This window comes from Equus asinus, chromosome 13 (genome assembly GCF_041296235.1).
Source record: "Equus asinus isolate D_3611 breed Donkey chromosome 13, EquAss-T2T_v2, whole genome shotgun sequence".
In the NCBI taxonomy this organism is placed as follows: domain Eukaryota; kingdom Metazoa; phylum Chordata; class Mammalia; order Perissodactyla; family Equidae; genus Equus; species Equus asinus.
Genome location: NC_091802.1, coordinates 40773801 through 40789057, shown reverse-complemented (window position 1 = coordinate 40789057; position 15257 = coordinate 40773801). Strand labels below are relative to the sequence as shown.

Sequence of the window (15257 nt, the reverse complement as noted above, 5' to 3'; positions counted from 1 at the left end):
GCATGGAACTCTCCAAACTCTGTTCCAAGTAAAGTCAGTCTCCTCAGGAAGAGCTGCAAAACTTTTAAGTCTTTAAGATCTGCCATTCCCTCTGGGCAGAATCTCTGTGCCACTGTTTCAGGACCAGGGCAGGGACCCACTTTTCCTAATGTGACATCCTCACACCACTAGTGGGTACTCAGCTGTGTCCCCCTCCTCATCATCTCAGCTTGCCCCTCTCAACATGGGACCTCTTCTCTACGAGCAAGATGGTGGGGGGAATGAGACTGCTTCACTGACAGCACGTAGCCTTCACTGAGTGTGGTCAGGGAGGCTTCGTCCTTCTGGCGCTGGATGGAGAGGAGCGCTTGTATCCATCGGTGCACCTCCTTTCCTGGACACTAAATCAGCGAACTCCCACAACTGCGGACAACAAGCAAACAGAGCTGCCTGTCCCTGTGTGCTGAGTCTCCATATGGCTCAGGGAGGTGGCCGTCCTCACCCAGACGCAGGGGAGTGGTCTTTGATTCACATTTGCTCTGAACTCACTAAGCTCTTGGTGTTTCCCACCTGGTTGTAAAAACCTCGGCTTATTACTTACAGACCCCTCCTCCTGTTCCATCCTCTTGAGAAGACGAAGTCTCAGTGTATTTAATTTTGGGCCCTATTCTTATGGCTTGAATTGCACCAACAAAAAGTTGGGAGAGAAGGTCATGGCCCTGCACTCTCCTGGATGCCTTCTCAGGACATCCCAGGCAGCTTTTGAAAAATAGAGACGTCCAGGCTGCACTACAGGGATTCTATGTCACTTGGTTATTTCAGAAAGCAGAGAGATGCTAATTTCCAATGCAAGTTTGATTCCTAAAAAGAGTGATAGTGCCAATAAGAATCAGTAACGATGTGAGGAAATATGCCAAGACGTGTTGCTCAGGATTCCTTTCCCCAGCTCCCTAATCACCAGCCTGCACCCAAAGCCACATCCTGCTCATTGCTCAAGAACCACTCACAGTGAGGGGCCTTCTGCTCCTCTCCAGGATCCCTCAGCACATCATGCCGAAGTGGGAATTATTTCATTCCCATTGACTTTCCCCAATTGTGGTCCCATCTGCTCTGTGTCCTGGACTCAAGAGACTCACAGCTTAGGCCTAGGTCTCTCGTGGTTGACAGGGAAGCGTGTGAGCACCTAGTAACAAACGGTCAGTCCCATCATAGCCAGTTGGAGGAGAGAGCTGCAGCCTTGAATTAGATGGAGCACACAAGGAAGAACCATGAGAGTTGATATGGAAGGAAAGATTAGAGTGAAAATACACTATAGGAAGGAAAAATGCATTCTATCTAACTTTGCAAGAAAAAAATGCTTGCAATAGTCTAGTTGAATCATTACTTATCAATTAGGATAAACAGTAACAAAGAAGAAGCTCCCTCAATGGGGTGTAAAAGGGGACCTAGGGCATGGAGACTCAGGAAACTGACTCTCTTGGAAACTCATCTAGAACCTCAGCCCTCTGACACCATCGCCAGCTCCTGTTGCGGCTCCGTCTTCTCTGAGCAGGGCTGTGATGGAGGCCTCTGCCAGGAGACCTGCTGCCGCCCCACCTGCTGCAGGACCACCTGCTGCCGTGTGTCTAGCTGCTGCTGCCCCAGATGCTGTGTATCCAGCTGCTGCTGCCCGAGATGCAGTCACCCCCCGCAGATGCCACCCAGAGCTGTGTGTCCAGCTGCTGTCACTCAAGTTGTTGCATTTCTGGTTGCTGCTGCCCCTTCTGCTACAGTTACAGCTGCTCCCATCCCAGCTGCTGTGTGACCAGCTGCCGCCGCTATCCTCCAGTCTGCAGCGGATCCCCTTGCTGTTGAACTTCTTCCCTCACCACCAGCCCTGAGTCAACCACCAGCATGCCAGTGTCAGCCTTGTTCTTGTTTCCTTTTTCCACAGCACCTGGCCTTGTTCTGATCTGTCACTCCCTTTATTCATCCCATCAGTCACGCCGCCACACAAATGTCTAAAAGCAATAATTTAAACTAAATACCACACAAAATCTCCAAGTTCTATGCCTATTACCTTGACATTCAGGCAGATGGCCAAATGTCTACGCTACTTCACAGGGCGGGCTCCAATTCCCACGATTGCTGTGTGTGGCTTGGCCTCCGCAGTGAATTACCTGTGGTAGAATAACTATGCCTCAATAATTACTTACTCTCTTTGTTTCATAAGCATTTGTGGCCTTTACTTACTTTTTAGTGTTGATTATCAGCTGGAGATAAATTTGTGTGTCTGTCATGTAGACAAGAAAACTGATTTTCCTTATTAATGAAAGCCTACATTAGAGAAAATGCCAACAAAAAAATAATTTTTCCCCAAACCAGATCACCCACCTTGCCTGCCATCAAGTTAACCGAGAGAAAGCAAGAACATCCTTTCCTATAATTGTACCACCCAGTGAGGTCCTGTGCTGTTGGGCTCTGGGAAGCACATAAGTTGAATGAGACTCAGCTCTCATCCCTCAGGTAACTGACAGTGAAATCTTGGATTAACAGGAAGATAGATGTCAGGTAGAGTATGTTCACAACATAGGTGAGAAAGAGGAATAATTTTATTGGAAGAGGGTAATATGTAAGGATTGATTCCTAGAAATAAACTATGTCACGTGAAAATTCAGGGGAAGGTTTACAGCTCACAGACACATAAGACACAGTGAAAGAGAGGATCGGATGAAAGCAGAGTGTTTATGTTCTTATGAATCTTTACTTAAAAAGAACCAAGAACACGTTATAGCCATTTAAGGAGGAGACGTATATCAAGATTAATTCATGGAGTAGGACTACGAGAAGACAAGAGCCAGGGATTTCAAGTTGAAGCCACAGATGTAGTGGGAAGTCATTTAGTACAATGAGTGAAACGTGTTTCTTATGGGAAGGAAAGTAATGAATGTTAAGTTGGAGCAGCTGGTTGAGTTCTATTTTTGAGGAGCAGCTTCTCAGTCGGGAACAGAAGGGACAAGGAATAAAAAGATAACTTGGGAACTCACTCATCTGTAAACCCACCCAGAGCCTCCACCCTCTAACACCATGGTCAGCTCCTGTTGTGGCTCCGTCTGCTCTGACCAGGGCTGTGGCCAGGAGACCTGCTGCCTCCCCAGCTGCTGCCACACCTCCTGCTGCAGGACCACCTGCTGCCACCCCAGCTGCTGCATGTCCAGCTGCTGCCGCCCCAGCTCTGGTATGTCCAGTTGCTGCCATCCTAACTGCCGTGTGCCCAACTGTTGCTGCCCCAGCTGCTGCCAGATCATCTGCTGCAGGACCACTGCTGCCACCCCGGCTGCTGCCAGATCATCTGCTGCAGGACCACTGCTGCCACCCCGGCTGCTGCCAGATCATCTGCTGCAGGACCACTGCTGCCACCCCGGCTGCTGCCAGATCATCTGCTGCAGGACCACTGCTGCCACCCCGGCTGCTATGAATCCTCCTGTTGCTGAGCTCCCCGCCCTACACCTACACATTCTCCATTAACATTCCCCTCACGGAATCAGGAGCTTCCTCTCTTCAGGATACAGAGTCCTGGGTGATATTACTAAGTCAGTCCCAACGGCTGTGTGTCCAGTCTCTGGCTTCTTTCCCACATTGGCCCTAAGTCCCTCACTCTGAGTCTATCTGTAAGTGTCTAATAAGAGTCCCAGATTATTGTCCTCCTCCCAGGCATCCAGACATCACCTCCCACTACTCAGGAAGAGAGAAAGTGTTGTCCAGGCTTATACAAGCAGGGGTCATTTATCTGAATCCTCAGTTTTTATTGATGACATTTTCTCATATTTTTCTCTTCTATTGATTATCCCATCTACCTTTTGGCTCAACCTTTACTTTTCTGACCATGAAAATAAAATGGACTTATTATTCATTCTTCTGTTGTGTTCATAACTAGATTGTGAATAATTGATTTTATATACAGATACAGACAAGAGTTTAGATCTGGGTCACTACATAACAGAAATTCCAAACTTATTTTGAAAACAAAAGGCATCAGGTAACACAAACCAAACTCATCGCTTTGATTCTGTAATGAACCAGCGCTGCTCCCTTGTTGTCCACTGGCCCTACCGGGCAGTCAGGGGCTGCAGAAAACTTTTGGGAGGAGTTCTTCTCCATTCATGTACCCAATGCAGATTTCAATCACATTTTAGTTTTTCTATACTCAGGTGATTCAAGCTACAGAGGAAAATCCATGTCTCCTGCCCCATCAGTGTCGCTCTGTGACATTCCAACACGCCCCAGAGTATGCAGCCCTTGGGGCAAAAAGAAAACTCATTACCTTCCATTGCTCTTCGTCATGACATTTCTGTTGGGCTCACTCCCATCCTAGGTATTTTGTCTCATGAAGAGACAAGGATATAACACTTCACGAAGGCATCCTTCCCCACAAGCAGTATACTTGGGGGATCCATTATATGCATCAGCCTAGCTTGTGGGCACTTCTTTTTCAAAGGAATGTGGAATCAGGACTCAAATAAATGATCGTACCCACCTTGCCTGGCTCTGTCGGCTAGAAAAGTACTTTCCCAAGTGAGCTCCTTGGACTTTTGCAGAAGCGTGCGATATGCTGCTGGACTTCAGGCTGCGGGCTGGGCTGTCTCCCTCCGGCTGTAGTGGTTGCATTTTATCTGATTTGTATATATCGAGCTTTCAAGAGAGGAAACATTTTTTAAAAACTTTAAAAGGTTTGAAAGTCATTCAGTTAAAACAAGAAATTCACACCAATATGAAGAGTGTGAATAAAATACTAAGAAGGCGGTATAAGTGGAAAAAATAACAACAGAAACGTTCTATTTAAAGTTCTAGTACAAAAAGAACGTTGAACTGGCAAGGTGCTCCAATTCTTCCCTGGTCTACAGGTTTTCACTTAATTCTACTGAAGTGAACTTTAAAATTCATTACAATCTTATCCTTCTGATACCACTTCTCTACCCAAATCCCGAATGATGTCCAGGGACCACCTATATCTGAATTATATGGGGTGCTTACTTAAAGTGCAAATTCCTGTGGCCTAAGATTTTCTATATCAGAATCTTTGGGGGACAGGCTAGGAATCTCACATTATTCTCAAGCTCCTGAGGTAATTTTTAAGTACACTAATGCTCGAGAACCGCTGCAACTCTAGCACTCCAAAATCACTTACCACTCCATGAATGCGCCATGCTCTCCCACGCTCTGTGCCCTTGTATGTGTTGGCATCTCTGGCTCAAGTTCACGCTCCACCTGTCCCCTTCTTGTTCTTTGAATCCATGTCTAATGTGTCTTCTCTGCATCACTTTTAGACAATTAGTTACTCCTCCTGCCATGATGGCGTCCATTGCACTCAGTTCTCTATACAGAATTATTCTTTGTACTGTAAATGTTTATTCACCTCTCTCCCTATCCACGCTGAGTTTATCAAAGATAGGGAATATATGGGACTATATGATTTATTCAACAAACATTTCTATAAAGCCAGTTCTTGTCCATGCTGTGAGCTAGGCATGGGGTGCGAAACGTGAAACAAAACAGAATCACTTGTGTCTAAGGCCTTTAAAATGGAGCCAGGAAGCCATTAAGGAGATGGGTCTTCTGCACGTCCTCATCGGGCTCATCATGAACTTTTGAACTGAGTGAAAAGACAAACATTTTGTCCTGCAACTCCTCACTGTGACAGACTTTTACCTCCCTTTAGCTATAGCTCTAGCAATCAACTATGTTTAACCAAGATTAGCTTTCTGCGCCAACCCCAATTAACATTCTTTGTAATGAGAACCTCCCTTTTCTGCCTTTAAAAGGCCCTGCCTTTTATTCCCTAGTGGGACGCTGTTAGGGTTGCTACCCAAATCTGTATACCTTGAATTGTAATTCCTTGATCCCAAAATAAACACCTCTCTGCCTCTCATTTTGGCTCTTTATTTTCGGGCTCACAAGGGTTATAAAGAAGAATCAAATGAGAGCAGTTCAGTTGGAAAGCTACTGTCTCGAGCTCAGGAAAGTAAAGATAAAACAATGTGAAACACGCTTGTTCTCAGGATAGCAAAAGAGGGCTCTAAGGTAGGAATGGTTTGGGTGGAGAGCACCATGCTTGCCAGACGAGGTAACGACCTCTAAATCTTCGAGGACAAGTAGTATGGAGTTCCACGCAGAGTGCCTGGAACAGAATGTGGGAGCTCTCAACCAGTTTGCTGAACAGATGAGTGAGTGACAAGCTATAGTTCTACAGGACTCCAGCTTTATAATTCGATCAACCCCAACGGAGATCTTCCAAGAAGAACATTTCTGACCGGTGTAAAGCTTGTCTGCAAACATGGGCTTGCTATTGTAATCTCAATTGTGAGTCACCTGGGGCTCTTTTAGGACCCAGCCCAATCCCTACATGACTCTGTGCATGTTCTGAACATTGAAGACTGTGGGATCAGTGACTCAGTTTCGCTCTCAGGAAAGTGATTCTATTCTAAGGCATTATACGTTCCTGGGAGTGTTATGTATTAGGGCACTAATCCATCACTTGGTTGACATATTACTTAAACCACCAGAAAAGGATTTGGACAATGTCTGGAAAGCCTCCTACACCCTTTAAATCTCTTGCTATGACATTCACACAATAAAAATCTCATTCATTTGGACACATTCCATTTGGGACATGTGCAGACTAATTTTCCCTGGTCTGCACCCATATGAAATTTGGTGTCTTCCATAAAATGATTGTTTGTAAGGCAAATGGAGAAGGTAAATATAATTACAGAAGCTATATTTATCTCACCGTGGATCTACTTAGCGCTAATTATAAGTGAATCATATCGCTCTATATCTAAGCCTTGAAAGTAGCATTTAGAAGCATTTGTTACCTATGATTCTTAATCATGCTTTAAATGTATTGAAATAAGCTAAAAAAGCATTATTTTTAAAAGTTCTAGCCAACCAAATTAGACCAGTCTGCCTTCTTGATTTTTTAATTAGTGACATTTCATTATACTGTTTCTATGGAGGCATTTTATAACTTAGTATTTTACTATAATTTAAAAGATCTTTAACATTATTTAAATGCTTTCTCAAGCTCTAAAAATTTGTATTGAGAAAACTATTGTGTGCCAAGGACTTCACTAGATGCTGGGGATTCAAAGAAGAAGAATAGGATTGAAGCTCCATACCCAAGACAGACTGAGCTCTGTGGGAATATCAACGGAATGGCCTGCTTGAAGGAGTAAGAGAAGGTGTCATAGAGTGGCGTTAAACTAGGTTTTTCCAGGTAGAAAAGGAGTAGATTCGCTAGGGAGTTGGACAACATTGCAAAGGGCAGAATCTGGAAACTGTGGCCTATGAGGAAGCCGGGAGAGTGAGTGGAGATGGCGTTGGGAAGGTAGGTGTGTGAAGGGTGCTGATGCCATGCTGAGGCATTTGGGACACATCTTAAGGGCACCAGGGAGTCAACAGCCTTTCATCTTAAAGTCCTGTGCCAAGTGTGGCAACGTCACACCAAATCTGGCAAAGGGGTCATAACAAGAAACCATAGTTCATAAGATGTGTTTCTTGGCTAAGCCAACTCTCCTGTTTGTCTTAAAACTTGATTTTATTTGAAAAATACTGAAAAGAAGACAAAAATGTCTCCAATAATCCCAACATTTAAAAAAAAATCACAAAGTAAGAAGTAAAAGTTTCCCTAATAACTTTCTCCCATTCCTAGATTAGATTAATGGATATCATTCCCGACTTTTTCCCATGTTTACACAAATATTTCTGTGTGTAAATGTGTAGTACACACATGTCATATTCCCCCCTGCGGAATCATGTGGCACATTTATCCATTTATGCAACAAATATTTATTGAATGCTTGCTATATACTATGCACTGTTCAAGCTACTGAGCTACAGCACCCAGCGCTTACATTCTAGGACAAAGACAATAAGCACAAATATAAACAAGGTAATTTCAAGTAGAGATAAGTGCTAGGAAGACAATTAGAAAACAAAGAGTACAGTTGTGATGGGAGGGACTGGGGAGATTCTTGAGACTGGGAGACAGGAGTGGCTTCTCTTGGGGAGGGGATGATTTAAGTGAGACTTGAGTGATGCTGAGAAGCCAGAGGTCATGATCTGGAGGTCAAGTCTTTCAGGAAAAGGAAACAGTAAATGATAAGACCCTATTGTGTGAACAGAAACAGAAAAGCCATCAGTGTGGCTGGAGCTCGGTGAGTGGGTGGAGGGTGGGGAGGCTTCTGAAGGATGAGCCTGTTACCCAGCAGGGGCTCTCTCTCTACTTGTGTGCACAGAAGCTGATACCGTGTACACCAGAGTTTGAGGGAAGAAAGTTTATTATGCAATCCATTGGCAAGGAGATAGGAGAAGGGCTCTCAAATCTGTCTCCCCAATCTAGGGTATAGAGATAAGGTTTAAGGGATCAGGGAGGGCAGGCTGGTAGGCAGAAGCACTGACAGGAAGAGTTTCAATTGGCAGATCAAAATTTTCTCTTCTGTGCGTACTCCTGGCTGGCTTGCAGCCCTGCAAAATAGCCTTAACATTCTGTTGTTAAGATGAGGTCAGCACAGTAAACAAGGTTGAACGTGCTCTGTAGATTTAAGTCATTCCCTCTCTACCAATACAAGAGTTTCTAGAGATTTAGTCATCTTCTCCTTGGCTCAGAGAGAAAGGCACCCTTACAAATGGAAATTTCTCTTATAAATGTAAATTTCCCCTACAAATGGGTAACTTCTACTAGGCTTTTAGAGCTTTACCCTGTGTCTGCTCTTTCCTAAAAATAATCAGCCCAAAATAATTCTTATACCAAAAAAGCATATTTTGGGGTGGCAAATTCTGTCTCTGGTCCTGCAGGTAGAAGCCTGGAGAAGTGGGTAGAGACCAGCTTAGGAAGGACATCGTACGTCAAGAACTTGAGATTGTTCTTCCCAAGTTCAAAGATAAGCCATTGATGGGTTTTAAAATGTGTATGTTAAAAACATAACTGTGCCTTCTGTCTAAGAATGGATTGTTCATGAGCAAAGGAGAAATCAAAGATTAGTGAACGGGTTCAGAACAAGCCTCCACAAGATGTGCCACTTTGGCGTGAGGAATATTTTGAGCTAAAAGCAATTAAGACCCGAGGGCTCAACAGACTTTTATTTCTCCTTTAAAGAATTTAAATTAAGGGCCTTGCCCATAATAAGAGTTACTACCAGAAATGCATTTTTATGACCTATCTGTATGGCAGGGCAAACCTCTAATGATTAAACATCTGCTCTTCTTATCGTCCCATGAATTACCCTCCTCCCCTCTGAAGCCTCAGGCTCCTATCCCATTCCTTAGCTGAAGATGGCACATATACCTAATTTTATCTTTTTGTCTCTGACCTTCTCATGTATGTGGGGTCTCTGATTCTCTCTTGTATGTGGGATTCCCGTACATATGAAATTAATGAAATCTGATTTTTTTCCTATTAATCTGTCTCATGTCAATTTAGTTCTCAGACCTGCCGGAAGAACCTAGAGGGTAGAGGAAAATTTCTTCCTCCCCTACTCTAGTTAAGAAATTATTACACTGGTACAAGTGAGAGAAGATAGTTGCTTGGACAAAGACAGTGGCAATGGAGATGGAGAGAAGGTACAGGGAAATGTTCTGGGGACTTGGCAGAGACTTACTGACGGTCTGGACATGCAGAGCAAGAGAAGGGATTAATCACGGGTCATCTAGAATTTTCAGTTAGCAATTGAGCCTATGACAGTGCCATTTACTTGCATGAAGACTGAGGGAGGAATGAATCTCAGGGACGAGGGAGATGAAAGGTCCTGTTTTGACCATGTGAACTTGAACATAGGTATTAGTCACCCAAATGAAGATATGAGGTAGGAAATTTGAAGCTCAGTGGAAAAGTCAGGGATCGAGATAAAAATCTGGTATTCTTGGTCATTATGGAGTTGGGTGAAATCACACAGGGAGAATGTGTAGGTAAATTGAGGATAAACGAAAGAGGGTAAAGTCGGAGCCATGGGAGCATCTCAACACTGACAGGTCAAGAGAGGAGAAGCTGCAGCAAAGGGAGATGAGGAAGGACAGCCTTTAGAACTTTAAAGTGGGATTATTGGATCACAAATTTGCCTTTATAGTTTTAAGAATGTTAAAAAACAAAATCCAACAGAGCATATTTGAACATCTAATTGGCTTTATTAGATGATTCACGAATCGGGCAGCATTTCCTCTAGCAACTAGCTGGGCACTCAGAGAGGTTATACAAAATGGGGAGGTTTTTATAGGAAGAAGTATGGGACAAAGGAGCTCTTAGCAAAAGAAAAGAAGGGATTATTTTTAAGCCGGGATATCTTCTTTTACTGGAAAGGGAATGGTGAGGGTTTTATCATACAGATTGCCTCTTATTCCTCTGGGGATGGAGAGGGCCCACATGGTGGATGACCTCATTGGTGCTGACCAGAAAGTTTCAGACTGGCCAATTAAAATTACATTTCACAGGGGCTGGCCTGGTTGCCTAGTGGTTAAGTTCATGTGCTCCGCTTTGGCGGCCCAGGGTTCGTGGGGTCAGATCCTGGGTGCACACCTACACACCACTCATCAAGCCATGCTGTGGTGACACCTCACATACAAAATAGAGGAAGATTGGCAGAGATGTTCACTCAGGGCCAATCTTCCTCATCAAAAAAAAAAAATTACATTTCAGAGAGATGAAACTGTAATTAGACGAGGTATTAAATCTAGGTTTGGGATTGTAGCGGAGGAAGATAATTCCTCTACCCTCTATGTCCTTCTGGCTTGTGTAAGAAGTAAATTGACGTGAGATAGAATAACAAGAGAAAATCAGGCAAAGCTTTATAACATGTGTACATAAGAGAAACCCAGGAAAGCTGAGCAACTCACCAGAATGGCCAAATCCACCTCCTTAAATATCATCTTCAGCCAAAGACAAAAGAGGATGCTGAGGGTAGTGGTTTGGGGCTTCAAAGGGGAGGAAGACAATTCACATGAAGATGGAAAAGTAAATGTTTGGTGGCAGAACTTTGATAAGAATGGGCTTGGCAAGGACCCTGCCAGCCTACGATACCCAGAGTTATCTAGGGTGATGGCCTATCTTGGGGACGGGTCTTCTATCTTAAATTCTCCTAGGCAGTTAGGAGGAATGTCAAAGTTTCTTTCAGAGTCTTTTGTCCTTAACCAGAGAGACACATTTTGTGGTGAACAATTCTGATCCCCCACAGTATCACGGGCTTTTAGAGCATTGGGCCTGTGGTCTCATTTTTTTAACAATAACTATTGCCAACACATCCTCCAAAGAGAGGCATCAATATACACTTCACCATTCATTTATAAACCTTCCACTTTCTCCACATTAGCACCAGCCCTGAAAAGAGAAAATAATATTTGGTTATTTTAAGCTGTATATTCTTAATCACAAGTTGATCTAAACATCTTTTCCTATGGCTATTAGCTATTCTCGTCTATGATCCTGAGGGGAAGCAGAGTGTGCCACTCTAAGATACGTCTCTTAGGCATAAGGATTATTTTACACTGATTATTTTTAAGAACAGCAGACACAGGAGAAGCTCTGAAAACTGAGTAGAAGGTACCCTTTGTAAAAGACATTTATATTTATAAGGGAAATCTCCATTCATGGGAGTATCTCCCTCTCTGTACCAGGAAGAGAAGGATGACTCTAAATCTCCAGAAACTCTTATCATGGTAACCTTCTATAACTAGCTGCCCTCAGCCCCAACCCCAACATCTTTTGTCTTTAGCTGGAGATAATATTTAAGGTGGTGGCTTGGGCCATTTGGGGGAGTTACTCAGCTTTCTGGGTATCTGCCATGTATATAGGAGATATAGATGTTCTTAAACTTCTATTTGTTCTTCTCCTTTCAATCTGTCTTTTATTACCGGGGGCGTTCGGGCAAGAACCTAGAAGGATAGAGGGAAAACTATTTTTCCTCTCCACCACCCACCCACAATGTACTCCATTTCTGCCAGTCCCACACGTGCCTCTGCCTCATTCTCTAAGTTGTCCAGTTGCTGCTGCTCCACCTCAAACTTTGGCATCTCATTCTGGGAATTTGAAACTCTGGCTCTGAATTAGAATTACCTCAGAGACTGTAGAGAATAGAGAGGGGAAGTCCAGTCTCCTCCCCAGACCTTCCGAGTCAGACCATCTAGAGGGGAACTGAGAACAAAGTCTAGTAACTTGTCTCCTGGCTAGGACTCTGTGGCTTCTCTTCTAGTTCACAGCAAGCCCCTTCCCTCTGGTGAGGCACTGCTCTCCTGCTTCCTAAGCAGTTTAAACGCACATTTCTTTGTTGAACGTTCTCTCGTGAAATGTAGCTCTGGGCAGCCTCAGGTTTGTGAGTCGGCATTCCAGGGCAGGAGTGAGACTCAAAATATTTGAAAACCAGTAGTTTAAAGTCACCAACTAATCAGAATGGACGTCAGGCTTAGCCCTGGAGGAGGAGCCTAAAGCCCTCCCTCATATTCTTGGCTTTAACCTTTCCTTGCTGGGTCACAGGGATGTGGCACTGATGGGGACACTCAGCTTTCTGGGTATCTGCCATGTATACAGGAGATATAGATGTTCTTAAACTCACATTTGTTTTTCTCCTTTCAATCTCCTTTTCAATCTTTCAAGGAGCTCAGGGCAGTTGTAAATGGAACTTCAGTATCTTAACAACCAGTACAATTGAACTGTTGCTACAGGCCGAGCATCATGCTGGCCTGGAACCCCCCTACTCCCCAGCCCCGGAGGGTCATGGTAGAGATCTCTAAATAGTATAGCAGCACGACAAAGTTTTCTTTAATTTTTTTTCTGTTTACAAAAGAAAAACAAGTCATCAAAGAAAAAATGGAAGGTAAAAGTGTTCAGAAGAAAAAGTTTTCCGTAAGTCTATCAGTCAGAGATAATTACTATTAATATTTCTGGTAATTATGTCAATGTTTTCCTACATACTTTTTTACATAATTGAGGTTACACTGAATATTCTATTTTCAATATAAATATAAATATTTTCAGTAACATAAGCACTGTTATTAATAGTGGTGATTTCTGAAGGGCTATGTCCATTTCAAATAAATTTGTTCTTTAAAAAGAGGGAATCTGGGGCCAGCCCCATGGCCGAGTGATTAAGTTCACACATTCCACTTTGGCGGCCCAGGGTTTCGCTGGTTCGGATCCTGGGTGCAGACATGGCACCGCTCATCAGGCCACGCTGAGACGGCATCCCACATGCCACAACTAGAAGGACTCACAACTAAAATATACAGCTATGTACTGGGGGGATTTGGGGGGAAGAAGAAGAAGAAGAAGGAAAAAAGAGATTGGCAACACATGTTAGCTCAGGACCAACCTTAAAAAATAAAATAAAAAATAAAAAGAGGAAATCTGCCAATATTTTCAAGTCCAGGAAATGGGATGAGAACACAGTCAGGGTGTCCTGGGGATTCTCCTGACCTCCTGCCTGACTATTTTTCTTTACAACTGACCACACTGATGGATTTTCCCGTGTTTTTCCATGTTAAGATTCTATCCTTCCGAGATTTCCTTATATCTGGATTGGACCTGTAACTAAATCTCTTTTCCATAAGGAATGCTAAACAAATTGAGGGCCTGGTAAGACTGACACGTGGGGTAAACTGACACCTCGACTCGCCCATGTCAAAATCCACACAATAAGTGCTCTGCGGAAGGAGCTGCAGGATCTAGAAACATAGATGATGCCTTCAAGGAAGGAATGACAGGAGGTGATTCAGGAGGAAAGAGTAGATGGAGCAGTAGTCAACACATTCAGCTTAGAATATTTGACCAGGATCCGAATGAAGGTGATGCACACAAAGGAAGACAGCTAAGGTGTGATGCAGGAAGAGTCAATGGGATAAATCCTAATCCACCAGGAAAAAGAAGTGATGTTTTCCACCCAACTTGGAAAATGTAATTGCCTAGTTTAACAATTGCTTACTTTTGTGGGTAAACAATAACAAGCGAAGACTTTCCTCAGCAGGGTATAAAAGGGGACCTGGAGCAAGAAGACTTCCAGATTCAAGAAATACACTCTCCTGGAAACCCACCCAGAGACTCCATCCTCTGACACCATGGCCAACTCTTGTTGTGGCTCTGTTTGCTCTGATCAGAGCTGTGGCCAAGGCATCTGCCAAGAGACCTGTTGCCAACCCAGTTGCTGCCAGACCACCTGTTGTAGGACCACCTGCTGCCGCCCCAGCTGCTGTGCATCCAGCTGCTGCCGCCCCAGCTGCTGCCAGACCACCTGCTGCCACCCCAGCTGCTGCCAGACCACCTGCTGCAGGACCACCTGTTGTCGCCCCCCCAGGTGCTGTGTGTCCAGCTGCTGCAGGCCCCAGTGCTGCCAATCTGTGTGCTGCCAGCCCACCTGCTGCCAGCCCCCTTGCTGCAGGACCACCTGTTGCCACCCAAGCTGCTATGTGTCGAGCTGTTGCCGTCCCTCCTGCTGCCAGACCACCTGCTATAGAACAACCTGCTGTCGTCCCAGCTGCTTCGGCCGTTCTTACTGCTGAGTGTCCTGCTCTAGATTCATGAACCTCCTTGTCCCCATCCTTCAGTCCAGGCAGAGAGTGTCTAATTCAATAAAACATGTGGCACTTCCTTAATATCATGAATTTACAAACACACCCATGGACTGATTTGGAAACTTTTGGTGTCTATATTACTATTTATTCTCTTTTGTAGAAACATCTTATTACCAGTGAATCAGAATTTACAGCCAGATTTTGCATCGAATTGTTTTAGAATTTCTAATTCTGATTTAAAATGTAGGAGTCTTCAAATGTTCCCCTTCTAGATCTTTTCTTTCTAATGTTTTTCTATGGAATCCATTTTCATGTGGAATTGCTTCATGTTCCCCAATAAAACTTTTTGGCATTCAAAGGCACTAAAATTGCTCATCTCTCTTTATTTCTTATTAATGAAATGTTCACTGCATAGTGCTGTCTCTTTTTCTGCACAACACGGGAGTGCATGTTCTCAGGGGACCCTACAATAGAAAAATTAGGTTGGCACTTGCCAATGAGATTTTTATCTAGACCAGAATCAGTCTCACAGCAGAAATTAAAAAAGGTTCAAAGGAAGGCATCTTTGAACCTAATGCATATAATATGAGAGCTATGGATTATAACTGCTACCAAAAAAAAGGGTCCTCAGTAAACTGTAATCCATGAATTGATTTAAACCAATTAAATAGAGAAGCTCAGTACAGAGGATAGCCCGTGGATTTGGGACTGAGAATTAGGTCTGAATTTTGATGGTACTGCATACCAGC

General features: G+C 43.8%; 1 protein-coding gene across 3 annotated transcripts; it reads left to right on the top strand.

Moving 5' to 3' along the window:
* Nucleotides 1-3045: 3045 nt before the first annotated feature.
* On the top strand, nt 3046-14864 carry LOC123276038 (keratin-associated protein 4-12-like). Of its 3 annotated transcripts, none has more exons than XM_070483239.1 (2): nt 3046-3226; nt 14120-14864. In XM_070483239.1, exons 1-2 carry the CDS (start codon nt 3046-3048, stop codon nt 14494-14496), a joined length of 558 nt encoding a protein of 185 aa, XP_070339340.1. In that variant the 3' UTR covers nt 14497-14864. The 3 variants fall into 3 exon arrangements, with proteins under 3 accessions (XP_070339340.1, XP_070339339.1, XP_044600770.2); XM_070483238.1 differs by having other exon boundaries at nt 3046-3256; nt 14108-14864; XM_044744835.2 differs by having other exon boundaries at nt 3046-3294; nt 14095-14864.
* Nucleotides 14865-15257: the final 393 nt, after the last annotated feature.

Bases quoted from the DNA above. Each gene is read 5' to 3' on its own strand.
- LOC123276038 (XM_044744835.2), top strand. From the start codon at position 3,046: ATGGTCAGCTCCTGTTGTGGCTCCGTCTGCTCTGACCAGGGCTGTGGC. The intron at 3,295-14,094 runs GCTGCTGCCAGA...TGCTCTGATCAG, and splicing joins GGACCACTGCTGCCACCCCG to AGCTGTGGCCAAGGCATCTG.